At 40.8% G+C, this 27,201-nt stretch overlaps 4 protein-coding genes across 4 annotated transcripts; all 4 read right to left on the bottom strand.

Moving 5' to 3' along the window:
- Positions 1 to 2,624: 2,624 nt before the first annotated feature.
- LOC104448494 lies at positions 2,625 to 4,774 on the bottom strand. The gene is made up of 4 exons (XM_010062330.2): positions 4,167 to 4,774; positions 3,635 to 3,853; positions 3,456 to 3,481; positions 2,625 to 3,324 (listed from the first exon to the last, which is right to left on the bottom strand). Exons 1-4 carry the CDS (start codon positions 4,389 to 4,391, stop codon positions 3,099 to 3,101), a joined length of 696 nt encoding a protein of 231 aa, XP_010060632.2. The 5' UTR covers positions 4,392 to 4,774; the 3' UTR covers positions 2,625 to 3,098.
- A 955-nt stretch (positions 4,775 to 5,729) lies between these two features.
- Positions 5,730 to 16,779, bottom strand: LOC104448493. Its single transcript, XM_010062329.3, has 7 exons — positions 16,597 to 16,779; positions 12,352 to 13,575; positions 11,789 to 11,938; positions 9,896 to 11,654; positions 8,662 to 8,972; positions 7,122 to 7,972; positions 5,730 to 7,042 (listed from the first exon to the last, which is right to left on the bottom strand). The coding sequence occupies exons 1-7, from the start codon at positions 16,777 to 16,779 to the stop codon at positions 5,800 to 5,802; spliced, it is 5,721 nt and encodes a 1,906-aa protein (XP_010060631.2). The 3' UTR covers positions 5,730 to 5,799.
- Positions 16,780 to 16,883: 104 nt separating this feature from the next.
- LOC104448492 (uncharacterized exonuclease domain-containing protein At3g15140) lies at positions 16,884 to 20,537 on the bottom strand. Its single transcript, XM_010062328.3, has 6 exons — positions 20,140 to 20,537; positions 19,402 to 19,604; positions 18,813 to 18,893; positions 18,449 to 18,574; positions 17,443 to 17,566; positions 16,884 to 17,192 (listed from the first exon to the last, which is right to left on the bottom strand). The coding sequence occupies exons 1-6, from the start codon at positions 20,422 to 20,424 to the stop codon at positions 16,995 to 16,997; spliced, it is 1,017 nt and encodes a 338-aa protein (XP_010060630.2). The 5' UTR covers positions 20,425 to 20,537; the 3' UTR covers positions 16,884 to 16,994.
- Positions 20,538 to 21,204: 667 nt separating this feature from the next.
- Positions 21,205 to 24,424, bottom strand: LOC104448490 (E3 SUMO-protein ligase MMS21). Its single transcript, XM_010062327.3, has 7 exons — positions 24,193 to 24,424; positions 23,786 to 23,857; positions 23,054 to 23,164; positions 22,833 to 22,943; positions 22,450 to 22,589; positions 21,749 to 21,834; positions 21,205 to 21,607 (listed from the first exon to the last, which is right to left on the bottom strand). Exons 1-7 carry the CDS (start codon positions 24,286 to 24,288, stop codon positions 21,456 to 21,458), a joined length of 768 nt encoding a protein of 255 aa, XP_010060629.2. The 5' UTR covers positions 24,289 to 24,424; the 3' UTR covers positions 21,205 to 21,455.
- Between the last annotated feature and the right edge of the window lie 2,777 nt (positions 24,425 to 27,201).

The raw sequence follows: 27,201 nt of genomic DNA, 5'->3' as shown, positions 1-27,201 counted from the left end.
ACTTGTAGGAAATACATAAAGTGAGATTTCAAATAGTCTGGGTGAGAAAGAGATAAGACATGTCTCCTGAACTCTAATCCTCTGCATGGATTTTTGGATAGGTCTGCTACAAACACGGAATCATCGGGTGCATTTGAGACAGCTAAACACAGAAACTGTGGACATCACTAGTTCACAATCTTAGATAATCCAGCAAGTGGTCCTTTAAACTGAAACCCTACCAGCAAGCACAAAGCCCATGATAGTGCAGCAGCCAGATTTTCTCAGAGGAGTGCATCATGTGTTGGCACTGAGAGAATCCAGAATCGTAGTGATGTCTTTTTCTGGGCTTAAAAGATGAATCAGATTGATGGCCGTGTTCTTTATTTTTATCAATACTTTGCACTTTTCAGGATAAGAAAATTAGGGTATTGCAAAGCCTCAAAAAGTGGGACGGCTGTTTTTTTTTTTTCTAATGATGTTGTTGGTCTGTGTTGGTACAAGGAAAGGTGGCTTAAGCCTATATCTTTGCATGTAAAGTGTGAATTATAGCTGTAAAGAGATCCAAAAGACTCATTATATTGATGGGTTTGCTTTCTAGTTTTGTTCTTGTTTTTCCCTTTTCTTTTGTTGCTTTTCGTGCTGCGTTCTGAAATTATGTCTTAAGATTCCCTGTCCACCAATTTCCAACGAAGAAACCTAGGCAGAAAATTTCAGCCTTTCCGGGGCACAGAAATATTCGCCTTTTCTTTTCCGGTTCAGTCAGTGTGAACATCTTTTTCAGGGGACATCATGTCTCCTGGGCTTCCATATAACCACAGCCGCGTGCGGCTGTCTTGAAATCGATTGAACTGAGATCTATTAACATTTCGATCCGAACATGAATGAAAAATTACGAGAGACACCTGAAAATCATAAAATCACCCCTAAGGACAAGTGACATATGTGAAGAATCTCGTCAATGATTACCCTCGCTACTGTTTGATAAAACTGGACGGTATGTAGAAAATGATAAACTTAAGGTGTTTAACAAGTGTTTTCAAAAAAATCCAATAAAGAAATGCCAAAAGCAAATTGAATTTGTCAACAAGTGTCCGTGGGTTACTTCTTGTCAGATATCACTATAAAGAAAGTTTCAGAGTATAAAAGTATCGTCCCTCTCGTGTTATGTCTAATCGGGTATATTGAGAATTTAAAAAGTTTCTTCATTACGTACCTTCTACGAATCCTTCAAGGGCATAGACTTAAAAAAACACAAAAGGGTAAGGCAAGGTGCAGAAGTGGCAGAGCATCTTTCATTTTGTGTTCCTAGTGCTGTCACAGCAGACATTTTTTTCTGCTAGGAAACGACTGGAGCTTCTACAATTCTCGAATGACAGTTTGTCCATGTGATTAAATCGTTTTTTGAATCATGGCACTTCATATTAGAATTATAACAAGATGTTAATGATTAGCAGGGTATGATAGAGGGATCGACCCTAATACGGATCAAAGTGCTCCTGAAGAAGACTACTGTCGACTCATTCAAAGACTATAATAAATTATGTGCGCGTGATGAAGTGAATGAACTCCGAGAATTTGCAGTTACTAAATAAGAGCGTGATTTGTGTTTAAATGCCATGACAGAACATGGCATGCTTCCAGATAGAGGAACTCCAGGCTCTACAGTAATCAGCTATGCACTATGAGCCTGTTCTAAATTTATGAAAGTCGCTTTCTTTTTCCTTGGAGTAGAACGAAATCACCGTGCTTTTCTATCACATGGAATCTACGGATGCACCTCGGGATTTCACATAATAACTCAAATTTAAAACTCAGCAGAATTTGTTACCTGTGAACCGAATAATTTTGATGATTCATGTGAATTGGGCTCAAATGAAGCCAGGTGTATCCAACAAAAGCTCATTGAAAGGTTTGTAACTGGATTTGCTCAAGTATTTGGTATGAAGAGAGACGTTTTGAGTATCAAAATTTTATTAATCAAAGAACCAGCAACCCCCAATCTTGACTTCAAAGCAGGAGTTTAAACAGAGTACCATACTAAAGCTATCTAAGGAAACTATGAACAGTACAAGCGTCAATTGCTTATTAGTACCTCTGGCTTCTACCTCCAACATGCTTTCTAAAGCAATCTGGTCGTAGTTCGCTTGAACTGTGCATGGAGAGGAGGAATAAGTGCAAGACTCTGAGATTGGTTCGCCTGTCTTCAGGTTTGGCCACACATTTAATCCTCTGGGTATATGGTCTGAAACAAAGTGAACTCTTTGTGGACGATGATAGTGATTCTGCAGACTCCCAACATGAATTTAACCACTTTTACAAGGATCACTGGTCTCTCTCACAACATCGTTGGACTTTATCACTGAATTTAACGGTCAGAAGATCATCATATTTCATAACTAGGCTTTGCAAACAGTACAGTAAGAGAGCTAGGAGGTCTATGAATTAATTCTTGGACTCCATTAGCATTTTTGTTTTTTTTTTTTTTTTGGTAAGGTCCATTAGCAGTTTTGTTAGGCATCTCATACTTCATTTTTTTTTATTAAAGAAGCAGAAAGAAAGGATCCCACCCCTAGCTAGGAGCAAAGTCCTTGAAAGCCAGAGAGAAATGAAGGTCTGTGAATTCACTTGCTTTGTGCTGAGAATCCCGTGAACGAACAATTAAGTATATTAAGAGCAAAAAGAGGCAATTCGTGTCATTACACAAAATTCTGAAAAACAGCTGTCAAATGAATTTTTGTAAAGTGTCATGAACTATGATATCAAACTTCATGGAGAGAATGTATGAAGGGAGTCCGCGACCGAAAGAATAGACATCATCCAACAGCTGGCTCTTCTAAACAAAGTAAATCACCAAAACTATGTTCAACTGAAAGAATTCTTAACAGCTGGATGTATGCAGATTATCTCCTGAACCGTGGTATATACATCAACTGGTTAACCTATTAACATGCAGAACTATTACGAATAACCCAAAAGCGTGCCTTAGCCACATATATAACGTTGACATCATTTATAAATAGAAGATTAGCATTTCAAAGGTAGAAACAAAGGTAGCAGAGTGGGGAAAAAAAGCGATTTAAATAGGTCCCAGTAGAAATAACAATACTTATCTTCTGTCATGGTGTGCTATCTGTTTTATCACTGCCTTCACTGTCATTTGTTTTAGGAGCATCTGTAAGACTCTCTGCTGACGATAATTGGCCATCACTTTTGTTCATTTCTCTGCTTGAAGATTCTTCTGAGAAGGAGTTTATGGCAAGTTGACCCGAATACAGAAATAGGCCGATGGAGTTGATACCAAATACAAATGTCGCAAGGTAGCATATCCCATTCACAATTGTCCTGCAAATACGAGACGATGAATGTGAGTATGCAAGCCTTGTGTGCCATCTTAAGAAAAAAACTGGCCACAGAGCATGAGGCTTAAAGATTCAGTGCTACAAGCTGAGAAAAACAGTTGGTCAAGCTTTTACCTTACGGTTACTGTTATCTGCCTTACCTGCAAAAGAGAAACTTAAAACAGTGAGAAAAGGGAAAATTAATGAAAAAAAGGAATAATTGACATCAATGTTACATTTCAACTTCCTCAGTTATCATTATTGAATCGGAATGGGTGTACTACGGCTGAGAAATGAAAGACTGGAGGACATACGGAGAAATTTTCAGAAAGCGTCTGCCGGTTGAGGGATGCCTCGACGGTGGTGGCGAACTTGTATAGGATGAGAGCAATGACACCAGCCGCGATTCCACCTAGCAGTGCCTGTGCAGGTGAAGGCGGCCCCTTAGCAGGAATGGAGGTCGTCCCCATTGCCTTCAAGCTATCCAAGGCCTCGTCTTTCAGCGTCTTCTTTGCTCCTGAAGACCTGAATTTCTACAGCAACAGCACCGCCACATTACAGTCAAACAACCAACAAGTACTCACGTTGCATCATAGCTGCATTGACTGCTCTAATCACTCGAAATGCAAGCCGCGGTTTCAAAAACGAACAGAGGAAGAACGATTTCTTAATGAAATCGAACGATAACAGAGCAACCGCAGAACCATCCAGCATTGTAACAAGGTAAAAGGAAGAACTTTTCTTTTTCCCAATACAAGTCCACAGGAGAAGCGACGGACCAGCTCAACTAATTCCAAATTCAATTCAAATCATGATGCGACGACAAGAGAATCGCGATGAGCATACCAGCTCCTTGGCACGCTTGGCGCGACGTCGAACGGCGCGGAAGAGGAAGACGGAGATGGCTCCGGTGAGAAGAAGGCTAGTGGCCACCTGGAGGGGAGTGGGGTCGTCGGTGGACGCGAATATCGAAGGCGCCGAGGGAGGGAGCTCGACGGGACCCTCCGGCGGCTCTTCGACGGCGGCGGGGCGGCGGCGGCGGCGGGGGGCTCGGAGGCTCGGGCGAGCCATGATGGGCCAGGTCCGGGTCTGGGCCCGGGTCGGCGGCGAGGGAGGGCGGAAGGGGAGAGAGAGACGGTCGAGTGGAGGGGAGAGAGCGGGAAGAGATGGGGGGAGAGGAAGCGAGGGTGATGAGGTGGCAATTGGAGTTGCAGCATTTGAGTAGATAATACAGTTCAGCACGAGAGGAAGAAGATGGTGATGGTGAATGGAGGTTCGAGTTTCTTCAAGCTCTGATCTTCTTCTTGCTTGCAAAGCTCCAGCGGAAAAAAAATCTTTCGTGTTCTTCTCGGACAGAAGAAAAATATCCGCTCCTTCCCTCGACTGCGTTCCAATTTACACGGAGGCAATTGGCCTTATGGATAAAATCTGTCTTTTGCCGAGATCATCCGCTGGATTCAAATTGTGAGCAAATGTTTGAACGGCCTGTGTTGGGTGACATGCCGTCGTGTGACAATATTTTCTAATTGCTGTTATCCTAGTAGATTATGATGGCACGTTCGCTCACCTCAGATTTTGGAAGATCATGGACGATAGAATATAGCTGTAACTCGAACCGAATATTTTTTAGGAAAAATAGAACGATGTATATGATAATGCCCGATCATCGTTACTTTCTACGTTTTTATCAAAAAGAATGAAAACTTTGTTTCACGGTGATTTCTTTTTGGACCTTCTTTTTTTTCTTTGCTCTTCGTATGTAAACATTGTTAATTGTTATGTACAGTTTTGGCTTTTTGGGGGATATAAAATGCCCACCTGTGTTGTGAATTTGTCCTATATTTCAATTTTTGTTTAGATGAAACGTGGACTTGGATTATGAAAGTTCGATGTACATGGAGATTTGATTTGTCAAAAACATCTTTCCATTTTTTGACATATGAAATTTCAATAGTCAATATATGATCTCCATCTACCTATCAATAAACTTATTAATTCTTTGTTTTTTTACTCCATTTAACATATTCAAAATTAGCTCTTATGCTATTTATATTACTCTCTCACCTCCCAAAGCCTCTCCGACCAAAAATCTAAAGCTTGCTCCATGTCTAACCATTTTACCCGAATATTTGGAAATGTGAAGCTTGCTGCAACTTTATCACCTTTACATACTATCAGTATTTGCATAGTCATGCTAGGTCGTCAAGGCACGAACAAGTACTCATTACAAGCACAATTGCTGGCATTAATGGTCAAGGTTCTAATGCAATCAGCCAATCACTACCATGTGATAGACCTGTAACTGCTGTAATTGCAAAAAGATACTTAGGACTAACCGATGGCTCCTGTAACCCATGACAAAATGCTGCGCAAGCAAAGAGAGAAAGAACAGAAGCTGTTACGGAGAAGCACATATGAGAAAATAATCTACCATTTCAAACTGATTCTCAGTTGTGACAAAATTGTGGTTGATTTAATCTCATAAGTAACATTTCACCAGTGAACAGAGTAGAGAGGCTACTTCTATGCTGCCAAGCCCCAACATCTTCTCACCTGGGCACCTGGGCAACTGCTTGGCAGATAACATTAACTCCATTAGAGAAGAAAGGCAAAAACTCTCCAATTTACAGTGACAGACGACATCCCTGTCGTGATTTGTAGATATCAGTACACCATTTCTGAAGACAAATTCGACAGTCTGTCCAAACGGAGACGATCTGTCGTTATTTACTGACTCGCTTACGCCTCCTTCAGTGGAGTGGAATGCACATTCCACAAGAACACTCAATCGACACCCTGGACTATTGCAATCACATGTGGTTGCATCTGGACATAGAACCGAATTCCCCTGAATTTCACCAAATAAACTGCTAACATTAGAAAACTCTTGCCTAACTGCTGAAACAAGATCCACAGACAAGGATGCAACCATGTCATGAACGTCCTCTACGTTCCAGCTGTTCTTACTTAAACCTGTTTCATGAATGAGAAGTTTTCGCATCACGTCATGGAGTGAACTCATGCAGACAGAGCAACAGCGGTACAGACATACAGCCATAGAGTCAGCAAGAGTGTTGATGTTTTTGCATGGAGAAAAATTGCCTGATGAGGAATTATCGGAATCTGGGACACCATCAGAAGACAAAGTGCTGTTGTCTTTTGAGGCCAAATCCTTTATATGGTCTTTTCCTCTGCTAGAGCCAGAATAGGTGGCTCCACCCATTTGCCCTGAAGGGCAAGGACCATCCTTAGAAAGCACAACATCATCTGCTGATACTGAATGGTAGGGATGATTTAACGACTGAGCCACATCACGTATACTAGTAGATTCTCCAGGGCTTTCAAGCTGAGTTGTTGCATTCATCCCATTGCACTCAATCAATGATTTACCAACAGGAGTGCCAGCAGGAATGGAACTACAAGGGTGTTCGTTCGGAGTGGAGTTTCCAAACAAGGAAATATTTTCTATAATGTCATCCTGTAAAAGTCCAACTCTTTCTTTAAAATCATGAAGCCCAGAGTCACCATTCTCTTTGTTGCACACAGATGGATCAACATTTTCAGCAGCAGAATCTCGCTGAGTTTCTTCCAAAACTCTGGCTTCAGGGGAACTGCTGCCAGAGATGGGTGGCTGATGTTCCTCAAGTTGAAGATTATTAGCTGAAGATGCCATGGTTGACAGAACAGGGTTTGCTTGTGTAACTTGGGCATCCACCTCTAAACTGAAAACAAAATAAACTGTGTTAACACTTTGTAGCATACTCAAAATTTGATCAAGCATTCTAGTGAAAAGATGAGTACCTTTGAAATGAAAATGCCCAACTATTAACAATATCTTCCAGATAAGAAACTTGGGACAAAAGTTGAACATACTGATATCGATCTTTCCCAGCCTGGACCTTGACACTTATCTGCCCTACTAAGAGCTCAAGAACCCTGCGAATCTCAAAAGCAACTTCTTTTGCTGAAGTGTACAACCCTCTGTATGCCAACAAACCAACTGCTGCTATCCCTCTGACTAAAAGGGATCCTTCTTTGCTTTTGATGTTGTCAGGATTACAAGGAACAGCCATTTTCTCTAATGTGTTACTAGGGCGAGCAATACAGGAATTAAATGGCCAGCCCTTCCAAGGTCCACTTATGTCAGCAACAGGGCCTTCTTTCAACTTTGAGGTAACCCAACAAAGTTCAGCAAAATGAGGATATCTGAGTATTTGATAGCCAAGTGTTGATATCCCCAACATCAAACTCGATTTCCCCTTCAGATTACGCTTGTTCAAAAGCGGAGATGGTCTTGGCACAGAATCATCAGCATTTTGTGTTCTAGGGTCAAGCTCTTCTGATGGACGATCTAGGTTGTTATTTGGAGTTTGTTTTTTATCTCCAGTTGGAGCAGAAGTTTCATTATTGAGAATAGGGTGTTTGTGAGCTTTTTGATAAAACAACTGCACAAACTGCTGAGCAACTATCATTGACAATTCTGCAGCACACCGATTTACCACCATGTCATAATTCATACTGCCATCAATTTGCAAAGTGAATCTTGGTAAAGTGCGCTCCAAGGAGGTACATTGACTGCTATCTTGTACATCACAGCCAAAGAACTGTTGTATTCCACTGGGAAGTTGAGCATGAGGAACATCAGAAGTAGCCTGTTTGCGCATGCAATGTGTGACATGATGACATTAGAAAGAGAAAGCGAAAAAAAAGAAAGTGGAGGTAGAGGGGAGGAACTAATAACAGTTGTAAAATAATGGAAATTAATGCTTGAGGACAAAGTAGGAGATCAAGGAACTAACAATAGTGACCCAAGAAACTAAACAACAAAATCAACGAAATCACCCTCATCCCACCAAGTGAGGTAGACATGAAAATTTTCTTAAGCCGTTGCGCTTAATTCTACATCAAGTCTTTTGTAAGATCTAAAGGTTCCTCCTAGTTACTAGATGACATTTTCACGTAGAACTTTACATAGCAATCTGCCCTGTTGGATCTGGTTAGTTTCTCCATGGAACTGACTTTCACAAAATCATCCTTTTTGAGGGAAAGGAGTTATACGACAACAAAAAGCATTTACAACCTAAAATTCAGATGGTATGATAGTTCACTTTTCTTTTAAAACATCTTCATTCTCACAGCAGGTTTCACAACAACTAAAGTCAAGACAAGATCAAGTATTCCTCAAAGACAGATATAGTAGCTCTTAATTTCTATGCAGATATAAGAATAGAAATAGAAAGGAGACAAGCACCATATCACCAGAAGCAGATGAATATAAAAACATTAGCTATATCACATCAAGAAAATTAGAATATAAGAAACAGCGAGCCAAAATTCGTACCAAAATCACCAGGGATGTATTCACACAAATTGCATTGACCTGCTCCGCAAAAGAGCTCCAGGCATGTGAGGGGCTCTGGGAAGAACTTTGACATCCGTCCCCTGCAGTTGAGTTGCTGTTTTGCATATTAGATGTGATTTTTGTCTTGCGTACTTGAGTATCTATGGAGCAGCTTGTTTTCTTCACTGGTGACTGATCATCAAATGTAGTTGAATTGTCTTCGTCATCAGAAACTTGCTGATGCATCTGCACAGCCCAAAGATCTATCCTCGGCATAAATACAACACTAGAACCCACATTGGCACATTTCACTACAAAATAAGTAGAGAAGTGTTAGAATAAAAAATACCAAAGCATTACTTCACCACACTGACTCCCAGCACAGAATATGAGGGTCCAATGTCACGGGGAAATGTATTTTTAATAAGTACAGTCTAAGAAATACAAAACAAAGGGCATTGATCGCTACAGATGGGTGCCCCAAATCACATATTTTGATTTGCTAGAACTTAGATGTAATTTGAAGGATCTTTATGTATTTATCTATTTTTGATGAATAGAAAGGGTCAGACATTAGTAATCATGAACATACTGCAGCTTGCAGAAGTAGCACAGGAAGAATTACACTGCACTTCCAGTGTGTTTATTAGGAAAGCACCCTTGCCATTTATAGAACGTATTTTTCCTATTGTCAAAGGCAACCACAAGCCCTCTACTATTGTATTTCTTGGACACAGATTTGACTGGTGATATATAAGAACAGTATAGCTCATTATATTAGCTTTTTTTTTTTTTTTTTTTGTCGTAATTATATTAGCTATTTTAAACATGTCTATATAGAACATATCACACTGAGAGAATGAAGGCCACAGGCATGTTACATTTTGGTAGACAGCCCACATAATCTAGTCAAGTTACTGATGTCAAACTTTAATATTTTAAAAGTACGTCATTTTTCTTATTTATCCAAGGTCACTTGGGACAGTTTCTCAATGTATCAAACTGGATGAGCAGCCAAGCTGACTTTCAAATCAGACTCGCATCAACAATCGGTGAGGAAAGAAAAGTCAATTTAATAACAGACGCTTTGAGACTGACAAGTGAGGAGATGCACATATTATGAGAAGTTTGGGATTGCAGCCAAAAGTATAGCTCGCTATTACTGCCACACCACTTTTTATGAGCTAAGTTCATAGTTTCTTTAGGCCAATATCAAAAAAGCCATGAAACATACTCAATATCTGCGTTAGCCCTTGCACCACATCTCCATGTCCTTCTAGTGAAGCTATAGCCAAATCAAGCTTATGGACTTCAACATTCCCAACATAACAGTGAAGGAGGCAAGAAGCAAGATGCCGCTGACCAGATCTAGGACTTCCAGAAATTAAAACTCGATATCCAGATTTTTTCCTCGATGAGAAAGGCACATTCCTCACTGAACCAGTACGACTGCTGCAGTTGTAGGTCACAGAAGTTTCAGAGTTCATATTTTCATGATTCTCTCCAACACCAAAAGCATCAGAACCAGTAGAAGCAGATTTGCCTATAACAATATCTGCCGAGGAAAGTTGTCTTTCAATCTCCTCACCAACATCAGCTTCTTGTATGAGAGAATGCAAATGAGACCGCCAGAGATGATTAGGCAATTTCTTTCTATCCAATGCAGAAAATATCACGTTTTTAACTCCAGCCGCAGCTTCAGAAAGAGCAGGAGGCAAAGAAACATGTTCATCAAGATAAAGAGAGACAAGCAGCGTAGATAGTGGCTGTAGCAGGCAAGGGATGAGGTGGCATGGAAGAGAGGATGATGCTATGTCGGTAGCAGCTATTCCTGCTTCTCTACGAGAGCATGGAGGTGGGGAACTATATAGAGCCTCCAACCAATCTCTCTCCTCAACTGCAAATGAAGGAAGAGGTACCCGTTCACTGCAAGAATTCTTTCCAGCAGCGGATAAGACATCTTGTAAAGGAAAGTTCCGCTTCAAAGCAATAATAGCAGCCTGTGTACACAGAGCCTGCAGATCAGCACCAGCAAATCCAGCCGTCTTTCCAGCAATCCACCTTAACAAAGAACCTGAAACTGGTTTTGGCCACTTCTGAGTGTGAAGTGACAGAATGGCAGCCCTATCTTCTAAAGATGGCAATGGGAAATATATTTCCCTGTCAAACCTCCCAGGGCGCCTAAGTGCTGGATCAACAGCATCAGGCCGATTGGTGGCACCTATAACTACAACTGAGCCACGAGACTTTAAACCATCTAATAAAGCAAGGAGAGTTGATACTACCGAACTATGTGTCTGATCTGACTGCTTTGTGCGGCATGGTGCTAATCCATCTATCTCATCAAAGAATATTATGGAAGGTTGACATTTTTCAGCAACATGGAACAAAAGCCTCAGCTGCCGTTCAGCATCACCAACATATTTTCCTAAGCAATCTGCACCTTTCCTGGCAAAATATGCTATTCGTTTATCACCTTGAGCACACGAACCTATTAAGGAACGCACTACAAGAGTTTTACCCGTTCCAGGATAACCATGCAAAAGGACTCCTCTAGGAGGTGTAATGCCCAAGTTATCAAAGAATTCAGGATACAGAAGGGGTAATAAGACAACCTCCTTCATGCATCTGATGACATCTTGAAGGCCTGCAACAGATTCCCAACCTGCAAACAGTTTTTGACTCTCTTTATCTGTGCCTCCGATGTAGACAGGCGAGATTCTCATCAAATCTCGTTGAAGCCTCTTGCTCTCTCTTCTCAAGAATTCTTCATCTTCACCACAATTTTCCAACCATTTCTCTTCTGTCTCAATATCCTTCCGCCAAGCATCATTACATAGCTTCCTGAATTCCATCTTCATTTTCTTAGCTTTCATTCTCTTTATCCGATCTGCCATCTTACTACCAAAAGGTTGGAAAATATGACGATGATCAATGCAAGCTATGAGAAATTTTCGATGATCAAAGATGCAACCATCAGCTCGAGCACAAGGCTGCAAAGCCCAGCACAAAATAAGTGTCACCAGATAGGTTTTGAACACAACCATGTATATAAATAATCAATGGTTATTTTGCTAAGTCTGCCGAAAAGACATGAAAAGACCACTCAAGAAATCAGAACACCAACCAAGTGGTAAGTTTTGGGACACCGATCAACACGGCATCCAATTGTTGCTCCAGGTCTTCCACAGCGGCTGCATTTCAGTGCCCTTCCTCTACAAAGCGCAGCCCTCACATTTTTCAAGCATCCAACACCAGCAAAGTACACCTGAAAACACTGATATCAAGCATGGAAGCTTGTTGGAATTAGATCATCAAAAAATTTTACCAGCTTAGCTTTGAAAAGGATCAATCACATTGTATTATCATATTTAAATAAGACAGGCTTCTACAGAGAAGAAACCAAGAGTTGTCTCATAAAAATAAGCCCCCATACCAAGCGAAGCATAGCCAGTCATCATTTCCGCTAGATGACTATATATTTTCAAAAGTGCCGGGCAAAGACAAACACCACGGATCAAAGAACCACATGGCTTTCAAATTTAACAAATTTCATTCAGGCTGAAGCCTAAGCTACTGCTATTGAACCAAAGCATTCTAAAAGAAGTGAGCACACTAGTCGAAGGTGTCATAAAAAGAAATAAAATAATTAAGAGATGCTACTCTGCGAGACAAAAGATGGAACCAAACCTCTGGACTCCAAACAGCGCACTGCTGATGAACCCACGTCCCAGCAATGCCATATCGATCATTTATGGGACCTAAAAGACGTCCAAGCCACCCTGGTTCATCGGCAAAACCATCCCATATGTCATAGTTTGGTTCATCAGACGCTGAAGAGCCGTTGGATGCCTCATTTTCGCTTTCACCTATTTCATGTGTTAACCTCTTTGGAGGCTTACCATCAGTACCACCTCCACATAATCCACACCGTCTTCCCTCTTTGATCCGTGAATGCATGGGCCTTTCACCAGAATACTGAGAGGTAATTTTATCCTCTTTCGTGTTCCCTCCACCTTCCATAAGCCTCTCATCAGGCTTGACCAAATTCGCATTTTCACCGTCATGGGGGCCTCCTCTTACGTCATTGATTGATAAGTCAGCAACCACCTCATTCAAATCAACCATTACAGATTCGTCCATGCACTCCCCTTGTTCAACATCATCAGTAACTGTTACGCAGTCATTGACAGCACGATCTCCCTCTGCTTGATTACCATCAGACAGCTCTTCCGGTTTTTCCACAACCAAGTCCTTGGCACTAACATCTGCTTTGTCATCCTCACGGATATCAAGCATTTCATCTTCTAAAGGCATCATTACTTCTCCACAGTCATTCCCTTCGTCCCTTGTTTCATTATCCCGGGTGCCATCCATCTTCTCAGAAACTAGGGCTATATCTCTGGTCCTAGAAGCACCTGCCATGCTAAACTTCCGCTTTCTCTTGAATTTTACCTTTGGTAGGCGCTCAACTTCCGGTTCCTCTATCTCGTCAACCATTTCAACTTTCCCCTCCGTCAAAACTCCCTCTATCCTCTCACATTCCTTTTCTACCGCATCCATTTCCACAAAAAGCTTTCTCCTGGGAGAATTTCTCTCCTTGTTTCGCCCAAAGCCGACTCTCCTCCTGGATCTCAGCCTCGACCTCCAAGTCCCCGGAGTCTCTTCCTCTTCCCAATTCTCCGACTCATCCTCCTTCACCGGTCGAGACAACGCCCTCGCATTCTTCTCACCCCTCAATCTCCCCTTCTTGCCGAGCTTCCGCCTCTTCTTCGGGGGCGGAGGCGACGCGTCCAGCAACACCGGAGCTCGGCGCGCCCTCGAGCTCCGCCGAAGCTCGGAACCGGCTCCTCCCGACGCCGCCGCCGCCTCCTCCCCGCCGCCTCCTCCTCCTCCTCGTCCCCGGCGGCTGGCCTATTCGATTCGGCATGGTGGAGGTTATACGTCTCCTCGCATATGGCGTCAAGCCGCTTGTGCTTCGTGCGGGTGCGAGAGGCCGAGCAATGAGGAGTCGTCTGCTGCTTCAGAGACGAAACCGGGGTGGATTTGACTCTCATGACACCACCACCACCACGCCCCGTCCCTCACCAGTCTCTCTATCTAGGGCAGACAGGCAGGCGCACCGATCGAATCCCCTCGGCCGGCCGATGCGCGGCTCCACGACGCGAGGAACGGGAGGAGGCGGACGGCCGGACGATCGATCATCGGCGAATCGCCGCGTCCGTGGCCGGATTCACTGCGACTGTTAGCGAACGAACGGCGGGCGAGAAAGGACGGACGGGATACCTCGAACCCTAGAGACGACGTCCGGCGGCTCTCGAGCGGCGGTTCCGATCGAGATTGACTCGATGAAGATCGGAGCGCTTTGCGGTGATCGCGAAGGTTTTTTTGGCTCCGAGCGTAAGCGCGTGCTGTGTGTCGTTTTTGCGTTTGCTTGTGTTTTATCTGTTCTGTTTCTGATGGCTCGCGAAGAAGAGCTAGGGCGTACGACGGAGCAGTAGAGAGCAGCTCTCGTACCAAACCATCGCTATTTTCGCGCTACTCCTACGCGCGTGTAGGCACGACCCGTGACGGACGCTTCGGATATTTGTACGTACTTTTGGTTTTTTCAAGTAATTTGGTCGTGTACAAATAAAATCATTAAAAGCTTCGTCCGCCCGCGAATAACTTGAATTGAGTGGATCATGTAGTTCTCTGATTTTGGTCAGGTGGGATCCTTCATCTTTCCGGCGGATTAAACTAAATACTGATGGAGCCTATAGAGGTGACTCGAAATTTACTAACGTTAGGCTTTATTCAAAAATAAAGTTGTGAGTTGTTAGATGATTTCGTCACATTTGTATAAATATGTTTGTTGATGCAAATGGGATTTTGGGTTTTGCAGTTAAGATTCAACTTTACAAAACACAAATTAATTTTCATAATTTCATCATTGAGATTTAATTATAAACCTATCATCAATCTTATTAATCCAAAGTTTAAATATGCTTTATTAAAGACACAAGAAAATCGTCCGCTCTTATTTTTAAGTTTAAGGTGTAATGTAACTTTCAATGATGAAATCACTTTCTACTAATTAGCATGTTCATTTTGTAACTTTTCACTTGGATTCTTTTTATTATCTTTTAAAGGATTACTTCATATTTTGTTGCGTGATAAAATAAGGATAATAAATTTATGACATTAAATTTCTATAATCATCTTTAGCCCTTTTATCATACCCAAAAAAAGATTATTTACGCCGTATCACAAATGATAGACGCTCAAAGAGTTAAAAGATAATCAACATAAAAAGGAAATTTATCAATTTCTTCCTGTAGCATGAGCTTTCAACATAATAAAAAAGTCGAATTTTCAGCGACGCGCCTCGTCGAGAGCGTGGGATTGAATTTCAAGCGAATGGAAATTGATATGGATTGGTTTGCTGGTGACTTTCCAACCAAAATTTTGCCGCCAAATAGGAGGCCACATACGTAGATGCGTTGGAAATATTAAGGGGGAGTAGCACTTGGGAGTTGGGACCAACGGCACTTTTGTGGGCCAGGCTCGTTCGGGCAGTGGCTCTTTTGTAATTTGAAGAAAGGGGAAGAAATGGTATCTAAAAGCATGTTTGGCAACCGACTAAATAGTAAAATTTATTCTTTTTGTTCTAGAAATAGATTTAGAACTACCATCTACCTAGGTGGCATTTAGAATAAAAATTCTTTTGGTAAAATTTTTATTTGTGGAAACAAATTTATATTTTTGATACAGATGCGGAGTTCCTGGATCACAAAAAAAAAAAGATTTAGAACAAAAATTTGAAAATTTTTGTTTGTAAAAACAACTTTCTATTTTTTTATTCCTCGAAGTAGATTTGAAACATAATCAATAAGTAAAAAAAATTGATTATTTGTTTTCGAGAACAATTTCAAAGTCAAACCAACTCGTATTTTTTCTTTTCTTTTATCTTCTTATTTCTTTTTTGTTTTTCTTTCTTTTCTTTTTTTTTTCCACCATCGCCAGCGGTTGTTGATGACCGGTTGAGCAAGCTCTAATGAGCTCGCCGAAGGCTTGCCCAACCTTGTTGATGGCTAGGTGAGGCTCGGCGAGCCTTGACTAGGTTGGGCCTCGACCTTGTCTAGATGCTAGACCTAGCCTAGATGGCCTCACTAGGGGCCAACGACCCTCTAGCAAAGTCGCTAGCCCTCATCTGCCAGATCGCTAGTCATCTCAAGACTAGCGACTAGCTAAGGAAGAAGAGAAAGAAAAATGAAAAAAATGAAGAAACAATAATAAAATTATTAAAAATTTAAAAGAAAATGATTTTGAGTAGAAATTTTGAGGATGGTATCAAACGCAATTTTATTTCAAAAATAAAAATTTTGGAAAATTATTAAACATCTTAAAATGCTTAAAAATTATTTTCGAAAAAAAAAAATAATAATTTATGATCAGAAATTGTTCCCGGTAACAAACGTTACCAAACTACCCTAAACAGATTAGCACTAGTTCTCATTATACAAATGGCTCATTTTATTAGAAAAAGAAAAAAAAAGATATATCACTTCCCAATAGGACTAAAAGGGCATATTTATTCCACCCAAAAAGAAAAAGACAAAAAAAAAAAAAAAAAAAAAGAGAGGCATATTTATTGAATCGCGTTCTTGTTCACTAATCTTAAAAACAAATTGCAAACATCTCATCTGAATTAAGAGGAGACGAAGGGTTCTATCCTTAATTTTCAGATACTCCTTTTGTGTATCTATGGACTCAAGTCACTCAACCACACTATTACTTTTCTTTCACCAATTTTTACGGTTTACTACGGTTCTCATTTGGTGTCCCTTTTGTCCCTGACCAATCGGTCCCCTTTGGAATCCACAGCAAGATATGGTTTCTAATGCTCCTCTATCTTGATCCCTTCCCTCTCTTCTTCCAATTCCTAACGCTAACATCCACAGGGAGATCGTAAAGATCGAGAGGTAGAGATTTACAGGATGGAGGCATCAGAGCTTTGGACCTTCCATTGGAGCTCGACGACGCCAAGCTCTTCAAGCCAAGGAACATTGATGACTTTGTCAGCGGCGGTGGCAGGGAGGGCGTTGAGGAGGGGAGGGGTGTGGAGGGAAGGGGCATTTGAGGTCAGAAGGGTGATTGTGTGTGGACTGGCGTTCCCCTGTTTTCTTGCAAATTTGGGTTTTTGGGGGTGGCCTTTGCGAGTGTACATTGGGAGACACCAATAAAAGGACAACACCTTGCGAGGTGCAGCTAAACCTTGCCCATTCAAAATGCTGGAACGCCCCCAATAATACACATTACTTATTAAAAAAACAAAACTTTGTCATTAGCAGTTATATACGATTTTGGTATGCAAATTGAACTCTATCAGGAGACTTGGGGCTCCTCCATGCAGTGATCCTCATAACGGCACCATTGACAAGCATGCGTTGCAACACCCTCGCTATGTTCTTGGTATCATCGAGTCCAAGATGGTGACTTCCCAAGACCGATATATCTAGTTGCCTCATCATTGACATCATCCCTCTGGCCTGTCATAGTAATATAAGCAACATATCAAGCAGAAGAAGAAACGACGCAACGCAAGAAAGAATATGAAAAAGGTGCAGTTTGGTCTCGCAATGAATGGCTCCTAACAAGAACCTCAATCATGTAACAAGAATCAGACTGCTTTTTCCAACTCCTGATATGTTTGAAGACCAAAGTTCCAGCAAATCAAGGAGCTGTACAACAAGTGCCAAATCTCAAAAGTTACACGTGTGAAGTTGACCATGAACTTACCTCTCTGTGGTAGAAGTTTAGATAGACATCCTTCAGATTGATCCATTCCATGAAATATCCAGGAAGTTTTATCCTCGAGACTTTGCATTGCTGAGGGACCTTAGTCTTCAAATCCCAATTTCCGCTAAAACAAGCAGAGCAAATACACATTAGCAAACCCACGGTTGCCTCTATTTGCCATCTTTCGGTGGAGTAGTCAATCACAACTAAGGTCGCCATATTACTGAAAACAGCATTTTCCACCTCCTTTCAAAGTATATCTCGTAGCAATCAGATTTAATCAACATGTTCCCCATAGCTCAACACTCTCCTTTTCTCCATAGTTTCAGACAGTTCAGTTCTAGAAAAAGGTTGCTAATGGTGCACTGGGACAGATTAAAGATAAGTCAGTGAAAGAAGTGTCAACATATACATACACGTGTGTGTCTGAACTAGACTAATCAATAGTAGATACTTGCATTCTAAGGTTAAATAAAACATTAAACAAGTAAACAAATTACAATACATAGTCAAGGGCAGAACAAAAAGAAGCCAGGTAGGTCAGTTTCTCTATCTCTGCCTTTCTCCATCTCAGAAATGTTTTGCCAGAAGAAGTCTAGGATAGAGGCAAACTAGATTGTGCTTGCTATTAGTCAATATTGCGGGATTAAAACTTGGAAATTTCAAAGTTGCAACCAACCGATAGGAGCCAATAATAGGATATCAAGCAGAATAGTGAGTGATTATGCATGCCACATTAGAAGTTAGGACTAAAACTGACTTTCATCATTAAATTCCAATTTCATTGATCTATAAGGCATTTCAGGTGCATATGAGCTCATCTAAAAGCATATTGCTGTTGGAAAGGTAAAATCAACTTATCAAGGGCTACTAAATACTAACAGGAAGCACAGTGCTACAGATTTCTCTGATTTTGGGGTTCTTTCTTAGCATAGCTTCCAATCCATCGCAATCCTTTTTTGTGTCTGAAAGCCAAACATTCCATGATGAACACATGTTAACTCACCAAGTTACAAATGCTGCCCGATTAAGCTTGCCTCCTTGCTCTTTAGCCCAAAGATGATGTTGAGCCAACCAAGTTTCAAATTCACCAATGACTTCTTCAAATGGTATTGCTGTATCATGCCAGACACTGCGCATTCACATTTAGAGATGAATATCCACAATTATATGTCAGAAAATTTACCACTAAATTTTAAAACGCATCAAATTAGTTTTATTGCACCATATCATTATAACAATTAATTAGGCAGAAAAACTAGTAGGTGGCAACAGTAAAATTGCGGTTCATAACCTACTCCACTATTGGATGCCATACAAGAGAATACTTCACAAGCCAAGCATGATATAAGGAGAAACCAAGAACTTACCGATCAACCCCAAATTTTCCATATTTTCCTTCAATATACTCGTTTACTCTAGTCTCAGACATCTGTGATGGCCTTACAAACCTGTAAACTAAATCATGAGAAGAAAAATTAAAATGCAAACAAAAAAATCCATCAAAAATTCCATCAACAAACTTAATAAGAACTATACAGAAAATTCGATCACATTTGATCACAAATATAGACCACAGGACATAGTGTGACACCAGACTCATTATTCCAAACTAGATAGACACAAATGTATTTCACAAAAGCCAGAGGACACATATTCCTTGTGCCGTTCTACTCCGTTGCATAATATCAAGATGCAAATGTTCGTACTTTGGAATTTGCCCCACAAGCACAGAAGAAAGCATGAATCCAACAAAAAGAGTTGGAATTGGAAAAGGAGAGAATTATCATGAACAGATCATGGCCCATGGGCCAGAAAGAAAATATGGAGAAGGGTTCCAAAATGCATTCTCAATTAACATTTAATCTGGCAGAGTAAAATGTGTAAGAAAAATCAACCTTTCCAGCATTGTACAATCAAACAGTTGATCTAGTATTCAAGAATTAGGCAGAGTAAGACCTGTGAAACAAATCTATGACGCTCAGTGATTTAGCATCAATTATCAAGACTGGAAATTCCAGAATCTCGACTTTTCCTTCCAAATCAAGCACCAAAAAATGATCCAGGTCTTGAGGGCACACGTGCTCAAGGTCAGCAGCACTAACTTGAAGATCTCTGGCAGCATTGTGATTAAACTTCTCGAGATGGAGAGGATCATCCATCTGAAAGAATAACTTCAATCAGACAACTGAAATCAAAATTGGCCTCATCATGAAGCCATGCATGCTCGTGACGGCCGCATCGAATGCTTTGACGAATCAAAACAAATCCACACTCGCAGGAACTCACGCTGTTATCTCAATTTATGCGGTGGGAAAACACTAGTCAACATATTGCGGAAGTTCAAAGTCGGGGTGCAGAAATCAAAAGCGCAGTGATCACAAAAGAGACCAAAAAGACGGCATCCAAGCATCCAAATCCCTCATCATCTTCCAGAAAGCCCAACTACTCGCAGATTGCGAGTATTATCAAAGGGGCAATCGCATTGAGCGAACAAAATTCCAATATCAAATACTTGCCATGCATGAATGCGAACCACCTTCCAATGTGCCAAACGAGGAACGTCTTGAAAAAAGGGAGCAAACTAGACGGATGGAAACTAGGACTTCACTACCAACGACCATCGGAATCACGAATTTCGAGAAGCGTAAGCACCCAAATAACTTCCAGCAACGAACGAGAAGGCGGAGAAACTACCATGGTGCACTTCCCCTGGGCGTGGTACAAACACATCGGCCTCCAGCGACCGGCGCCGGGAGCGTGAGTGCCCGTGGACGGCGGCTGCTCGGGGCGCGCGGGTTGGGGCGGGCTCGACATGTGGGGAGCGGGGGAGAGAGAGGAAGCGGAGAGACTGAACGCGCGAGGTGCAGAGAGGGAGGAGGAGGAGGAGGAGGAGGAGAGGGAGGGGGAGAGAGAAGGGAAGCGACGAGGCGAAACCCTAGACAGAGGAAGGACGACTCGGGAAAGAGATGAAGCAGCCATCGCCTCTTTGGTTTTGGATTTGCCCGTTGCTCTTCGCGGGCGAATTTCTTGCGGTGCACACGCGGGGTCAGGTTGCTGCTAAAGAGTGCAGACTATCTTGATCTGGCCATCAATGCTTGAACTCGCCGGCGGCCTTTGTTTTTTTCTTTTCTTTTTAAAGGAAAAGGTGTCTTCTAAATTCTAAAATTTATCACAAAAATATAATTAAATCTTAAAACTTTTAAAAAATATAATCAAATCCTAAAATTTATTACGAAAATGTAAGTAAGCTTTATTTAAAAAAAAAAGTAATGAAGAAAATGATTTGATTGGACAAATTTGATAAATTTTAAGACTTGACTAAATTTTTCAAAAGTTTTATAACTAAATTACATTTTAATGACAAATTCTATAACTTAATTGTATCATTTGAAAGATTTAAGATTAAATTATATTTTTATGACAAGTTTTAGGACTCTCAATACACTTATCATTTTCAAAAAAGAGCAAAAATCCTTTAGAAATGTGATTTTTCCAAACATTTTTTAACTAAGTTGCTTCCAACGCACTTTTTACATTATACGATTAAACACTAATTAACTTAATAAAATCCTTTGCATTTCCAACCAAGCGTGGCCGCAGTACTACAAACTACACTTAACAGATTCTTCCTTGACCATTACACGAAGTGTTCTCCCAAAAAAGAGGGAAAAGGATCGACATAAGTATTCCATTTGAAGCAAATTAAGAACGCCTTCGCACAGGTACCCCTACTTGACCACAATCTCAGGGAGACTTTCCTGCAGAGAGGGCAACAGCAAGACTGAAGCTTTCACCAAGAATACTTTAATGTGGCATGTGGCCAGTCTTTTCTATGTGCTTGAACAACGATCCTCGGCAGTTACCGACATAATTGTTAGATACCTCCCACAATAATGGGAGGACAAAAGAAGTATGAAACGCTAGAAGCGACAGTAAATAGAAAGTGATGATGGATTTAAGTCAACATCTTCTGTACAAAGTCATTTCTTTTTAGCAGTTGGCAAATTTGGTCAACAACAGTCAGAATCATCTCCTTCTTCACCAAGCGCAGTGAAATCTTCGACGACTTCAGTCCCGGCATTCCGTTTGCGCATCTCCTCGATTTCGTAAAGTAACACAGGGTCGCAACTCACTTTATCTGCTGACAGTACCTTAGGGCAACCTGGCAGCAAATGACAAAGGAAAATACATGTTTCGGTTACTCTATGGAATAAAAGTGAAAAACTAAAGATGGAGATGGGCAGGGAAAACATCAAAATATTCAAAAGAAACGAATCCTTTATTCAAAACACTCTTTGATTACCTCCAATAGGACACTTTGAGTTCCCACCCTTGGACCTGATATGATGCAAGATAACCTCTTTTTCATATATATGCTTGCACTCCACACTGCACAAAGTAGACAGTCCAATAACTAAAACAGGTAAACATACCACCAGAGACAATCCAATAAGAGACTTCAATAAGGCATGGCAAAACCATATGATTAACTTTCACCGCTTGAGCCCAAGTCAAAAAACTGACTTCACTTTTTAAGATGAATGGTTGGTCATTACTCATCCAAGAAATCCAAGAAAAAAGACTGGTTTATCATCCAGAAATGAATTTTTGATTCAGCATGTGGGAAGTTTCCAGAAGTGAACTCTTGGAACATACTCAAATCATCCAGCAGTTCTAAATAGACCAATCCATCCCAAGCAAGTTCACACGAAGATTAATATAATGGCCTAATGATTCACAAAAAATGCACAATCGACTAATTGTATGAAAATATTGTCCTGGATTAATTAAATTAATCATGCTTTGCCTTTATCATAGTGACCCAAGATCCTTCCTAAGGGCAAGAGTTTTCCACAATGTAAAATCCAAACTTCAAGTCAAACATCGAAAAGGAAATTCAAAGTTGGGAAATCCAGACCAACGAGAGTTGTCAGGAGACCCCAGTCATCAAATTATATCATGAATTGTCATCATAGCTTGACAAAATGGAAGCAAGTGCAGTACCTGCGAACAGGAGCCAACAATTTGGTAACTGGCTTTCCACTCAATGGGCAAGTGACATTCAAAAGATTGCCCTGGGTACTGGTCATGACGACATCATCCTGCTCTTCACCAGGCATAGGCTGGCCACGATGATGAACATCCTACAAATTTAATATAGGGAAAAGGGGCCAATGAGAAAATACTTCGCTCAGAAGATGATGATCAAGACATGGTTATCAACAACAAGTTTTCCAGAATGAAAACCAATGCGTGATGGGTGGGACATTTTCCATCAGAAAGCCTCATCTTTCTGTAGGAAAAAATAGCCATAAAGGATACAAAGACTGAATCACAAATACGAGAGCCAGAGGAGGACAGTTCAGTGACAGAGGTAGAAGTCATACCCACACTGCTTCCCTAAATTGGCGTATTAATGGGTGGTTTTGTGGATCTGTTGATGAATTTGAATTTTGCTTTGCAATCTCGTTGTCAAACAGCTTACCAAAATCAGTTAGCTGCATTTTGGATATCAAAGCAAATATTTATTGGCTAAAACACCAAGCAGAAACACTGTACTTTACTTTTCAGCAGGCAGAACAGTCCCCCAAAGAAAGGAATTAACTACCTCAGCACCAGGCTCATATGTATCACCAACAGATTTGATGGCTGTTGACAAATGTGTACAATCTTCATAAGTTTGCAGCAACTCCACAGCGGCATTTTCAAGTTCTTTCACCTGGCCAATGTCAAGCAATCAATTCAGCAGGTCAAATACCATATGCTAGTTAGGGGGCAATCAAATGAACTTCCCGACCCACCTACAAAGCGCAGAGTTGTATCAATTCCTGTGAATCTACTTCGCATTGTAAGCTGAGGTTGCTTATAATGCAATCTAGGCACTAATACTCAGCATAGACCATAGATTCAGAGTCAAAGAAAACTTGCTTTTCTGCTATTTTGCAATCCGCATCATGACAGTAGTTTCAGTAACTTGTAACTGAAAATAAAGTATTCCCATGTGATGTGAGGAACAGTAAGGAAATATCCCACTAAATTATATTAGTACTTCACAGAAATTAGAATCGGCAAAGAACCCAACAGGGTTAAGCTAATGCTTGCATCTAGCAGCAAATAAATACTTTTCAAAATCATAACTTTTTCCCACTTCTTTTAACAGAACTACATTCACAGCCAAAGGGAGCATAAAACATTGCACATAATGCCCGAGAGTAATAGTATCATAGTATTCTGCCATACCCAAAAAAAAAAAGAATTCCTCCAAAAAAGTCTGCGATGAACGTATAGACAGGATGTAGAAATCGATGAACAGGCTAAATTCTCCCAATCCCAAAAGTACCTTTTGAGTCTCGTTGTCTTTCTCCAGAGCAACGGCAATTTCCTTTAACATGCGGAACGCCTTCAGAATTTCCTGGAACGCACAAAACAAATAAATCGAAACATGCAGTAAACCCCCAAATTTCTTCAAACAGCAAGAACGAGAAGCATCAGAAGCAACTCGAAATCAACGCAGACGGGCAGCTTAGACCTGCAGTCAATTGTGATTAAACACTAATCCCCACGTTACATTCCAAGAAAGAAAGACCGGGGGTAAGCCGCCAATCCTATAACGAGTCTATTATTCTAGGGCTAAAAACCCTGGGCGAGCCGAGCCGTGTCAACCTCAAATTTCAAAAGAGAACAACCCAAGCCGCAGACAAAGAAATGCGTCCATCGAAGAGAATCGACGGGAATCGAGGGAATTACCGCGACGAGAGCTTGATTGTCGTCCTGGAGCGTCACGGCGGCGTGCCGGATCCGTCCGGCGACGCCGCCAGCCCGCGACGCCGATGTCGACGCCATTTGAGCTTGTCTCGATCTCCCTCTACTGATTATGCATGCTGGTCTCGAACGGATTCTTCGGTTCGTCGCTCCGTCTCGAACGAGTCTGAAGGTAGAAGAAGTTCAAGCTCGGGCTCGAATGTGTCTGCTTTTTGGAGGGAAGTCAGGAAGGAGACATAGCTTCCTGAAACGCACCGTCTCATATATAGTGTTTTCTTTTTCTTTTCTTTTTTTCGGATCATATGAATTGAAATCCACACCTATTACTAAGGTGCATTTGGTAACGATTTTATTTTCAAGAATAGATTATTTTTTCTTCTGTTTCCGGGAACAATTTTTAAGCATTTTAAACTGTTTGATAACTGTCCAAAATTTCTAATTCTGAAATAGAATTGCGTTTGATACCGTACTTATTGATTTTGTTCCAAACTCAATTTCTTTTAATTTTTAAATAATTTTTTTTTCATTTTTTTTTCCTTTCTCTCTCATGTTCTTCTTCTTCTTTCAGTGGTCGGTGATCTCACTAGAGCACATCGGCCCTCGACGAGTCTGGCCCTCGTTAGCCGAGCCTCACTAGCAGTTGGGTAGGGCTCGCCAGCCCCACTGAGGCTCGGCCTCGCTAGATCGAGCCACACCGAGGCTAGGCAAGCCTCGTCGGGGCTAAGTGAGGCCCGCTTGGCCACCAACTAGGCTTGGCCTCACCGATGGCCAGGACAGCCTCGGTGGAGCTGGGCGAGCTTCGTCGGTGACTAGGCGGGCCTCGCCTAGCCCTTTGGTAAGCTCGCAAGTGTCCAAGCAAGCCTCCGACAAACTCACCAGTGGTTGCGCTTGCTTCCAGCGAGCTTGTTGGACAAGTTGTCGGCAACCGACGGCAGACAGCAACAGCAGCAGGTGGTAGCGGATGGCGATCGATGAAGAAAAAGAAAATAATAAGAGAAAATGAAAGAAGAATAATTGATTTTGATTCTTAGATTTGTTCTTAGAACAAGAATCAACTTTTTATTATTATTATTATTATTATTATTATTATTATTATTATTATTATTATTATTATTGATTTTGTTCCAAATCTATGTTCCAAATCTACTTTCGAAAAAAAAAAATAAAAATTTATTCTCGAGAACAAAAATTTTATCTAACGCGATTATGTTCTTAAACAATCATGAGAACAAAAATCGAATCGGTATTGTTTGGATGGTTACAAATAGTGCCTAAATCATTTACATCTCAATTCTATGGATCCTTCACCTCCCCATTCCATATGAGAAAGGTGGCCACTAATTTGTCTCATATATAGTTTAATAATTAGGAAAAAAACACTAAAAATCATAAATTATGTACTAAAAACCATAAATTATGTCCATTATAACACAATTGCTTTGATTTTTTTTTGTCACGAAAAACCTCAAATTTATAGGTGTCAATACCCCTAAATTCAAGTATAAATTAACAAGGTCTGATTTTAAGAGGTTATAGTGATAGTGTATAAATCCTTAATTGTATATTTAGATTTTAAAATAGGCTTCCTTGTCCAATTATATTGCAATGTGAAAGGGAAGTCTTACGGAGAGTGCTAGATTTTGTATAAGGTAAAAAGGGTAAATGCACTTTTTTTCATAACAGAACACGAATGATCAATCATCAAGAGTTGCTAAATATAAAAGTTTATTGGTATGCTAAGATTTCATTTGTTTTGCGAAAAATAATACATTTAAAAATATTTTCATGATAAAAATTTAATAAATAAAAATATTTTTATTATTTATGAAAGTATTTAGATGTAGATTATTGTCGATAATAAAAATCTTTTTATCAATTAAATATTTGAAGTGATCATTTTTAGAAAAATATTTAAATTGTTTATTTTTTGCAAAATAAATGAAGACTAAATGGCATGATAGCTATTTTGATGATTGATTTGACTCCTTTGTTTAGATGCTTATAGAATATCACATCACTTATCAAATCATTTTCACAAACTTCAGCATAGCCCAGTCTTCGTATGTGCATGTGTCACGGGCCGATCGATTGGGATCGTGACCGCGCGGCGACTCGGGCAACTTTGGATCACCCAAGCCAAGCCTTGCTCGATCGAACACTACCCGCTCGCTCGATCAAACACTTACCCGCTCGCTTACCCGGATCGTTGAGAGAGAAAGCTAGAGAGAGGAGCTCAAGGGAATGGAACTTTGTTAATACTGAAATGGATTGGATGATTACAAAATGAGGAGGACACCCCTTTTATAGTTGAGGGCCTCGGATTACATTCGTTGATCTACTTTTCATCCAGCGGGCGAGATCGCACCGCCTCAACTACCGACATAATGTCGTCTACCATCTACCGACATAAATAAAAGGTGCAGAAAACTAGAAGGTGACTTAATGACGGTTGTGTCCGCCCTTGCAATGTTCGGGAAGAAGGCTCGGTGGGAATCCGAGCGAGAGTAGGAGGTCCACGGGCGAGTTGGGATCGACTCTGGAGAACCTCTTGGGTCGTCCATCTCTAGGCCCGTGACACATGCATATGGTTTTCTTGTCCTCGGGTATGAACCATTTGATGAGGTAGCAGTCGATCTTGAATTGGAACGATTCCAATAGGAACAAGAAGACTGCAACTTGCTTCTCATCAAGCCGATGGGGACAGAAAATCTTGCAGGTAATAAATTGTTCTCCTACCTTCTTCATCTTTGCAAGTTGATATCTGTCTTTTTGTTTAGGCCTTGCCCAACCTAAGTCATTCAACTATGGCCCCCTCAAAGGCCCAACTAGCCTCACTGAAATTACATCAATGCCCATCCACAAAATCAAGTCACCATCTACATTTATATACACACATATATATTTATATATTTATATGCTGCTCTTGACCTTTGAAAGAAAAAAAAAAAAAAACTAAGAAGGGCTAATATTTTTGAAGGAATCTCCATCAATAGC

The sequence above is a fragment of the Eucalyptus grandis genome, chromosome 6 (genome assembly GCF_016545825.1).
Source record: "Eucalyptus grandis isolate ANBG69807.140 chromosome 6, ASM1654582v1, whole genome shotgun sequence".
Lineage (NCBI taxonomy): Eukaryota > Viridiplantae > Streptophyta > Magnoliopsida > Myrtales > Myrtaceae > Eucalyptus > Eucalyptus grandis.
This window is presented reverse-complemented; position numbering and strand designations above follow the sequence as displayed.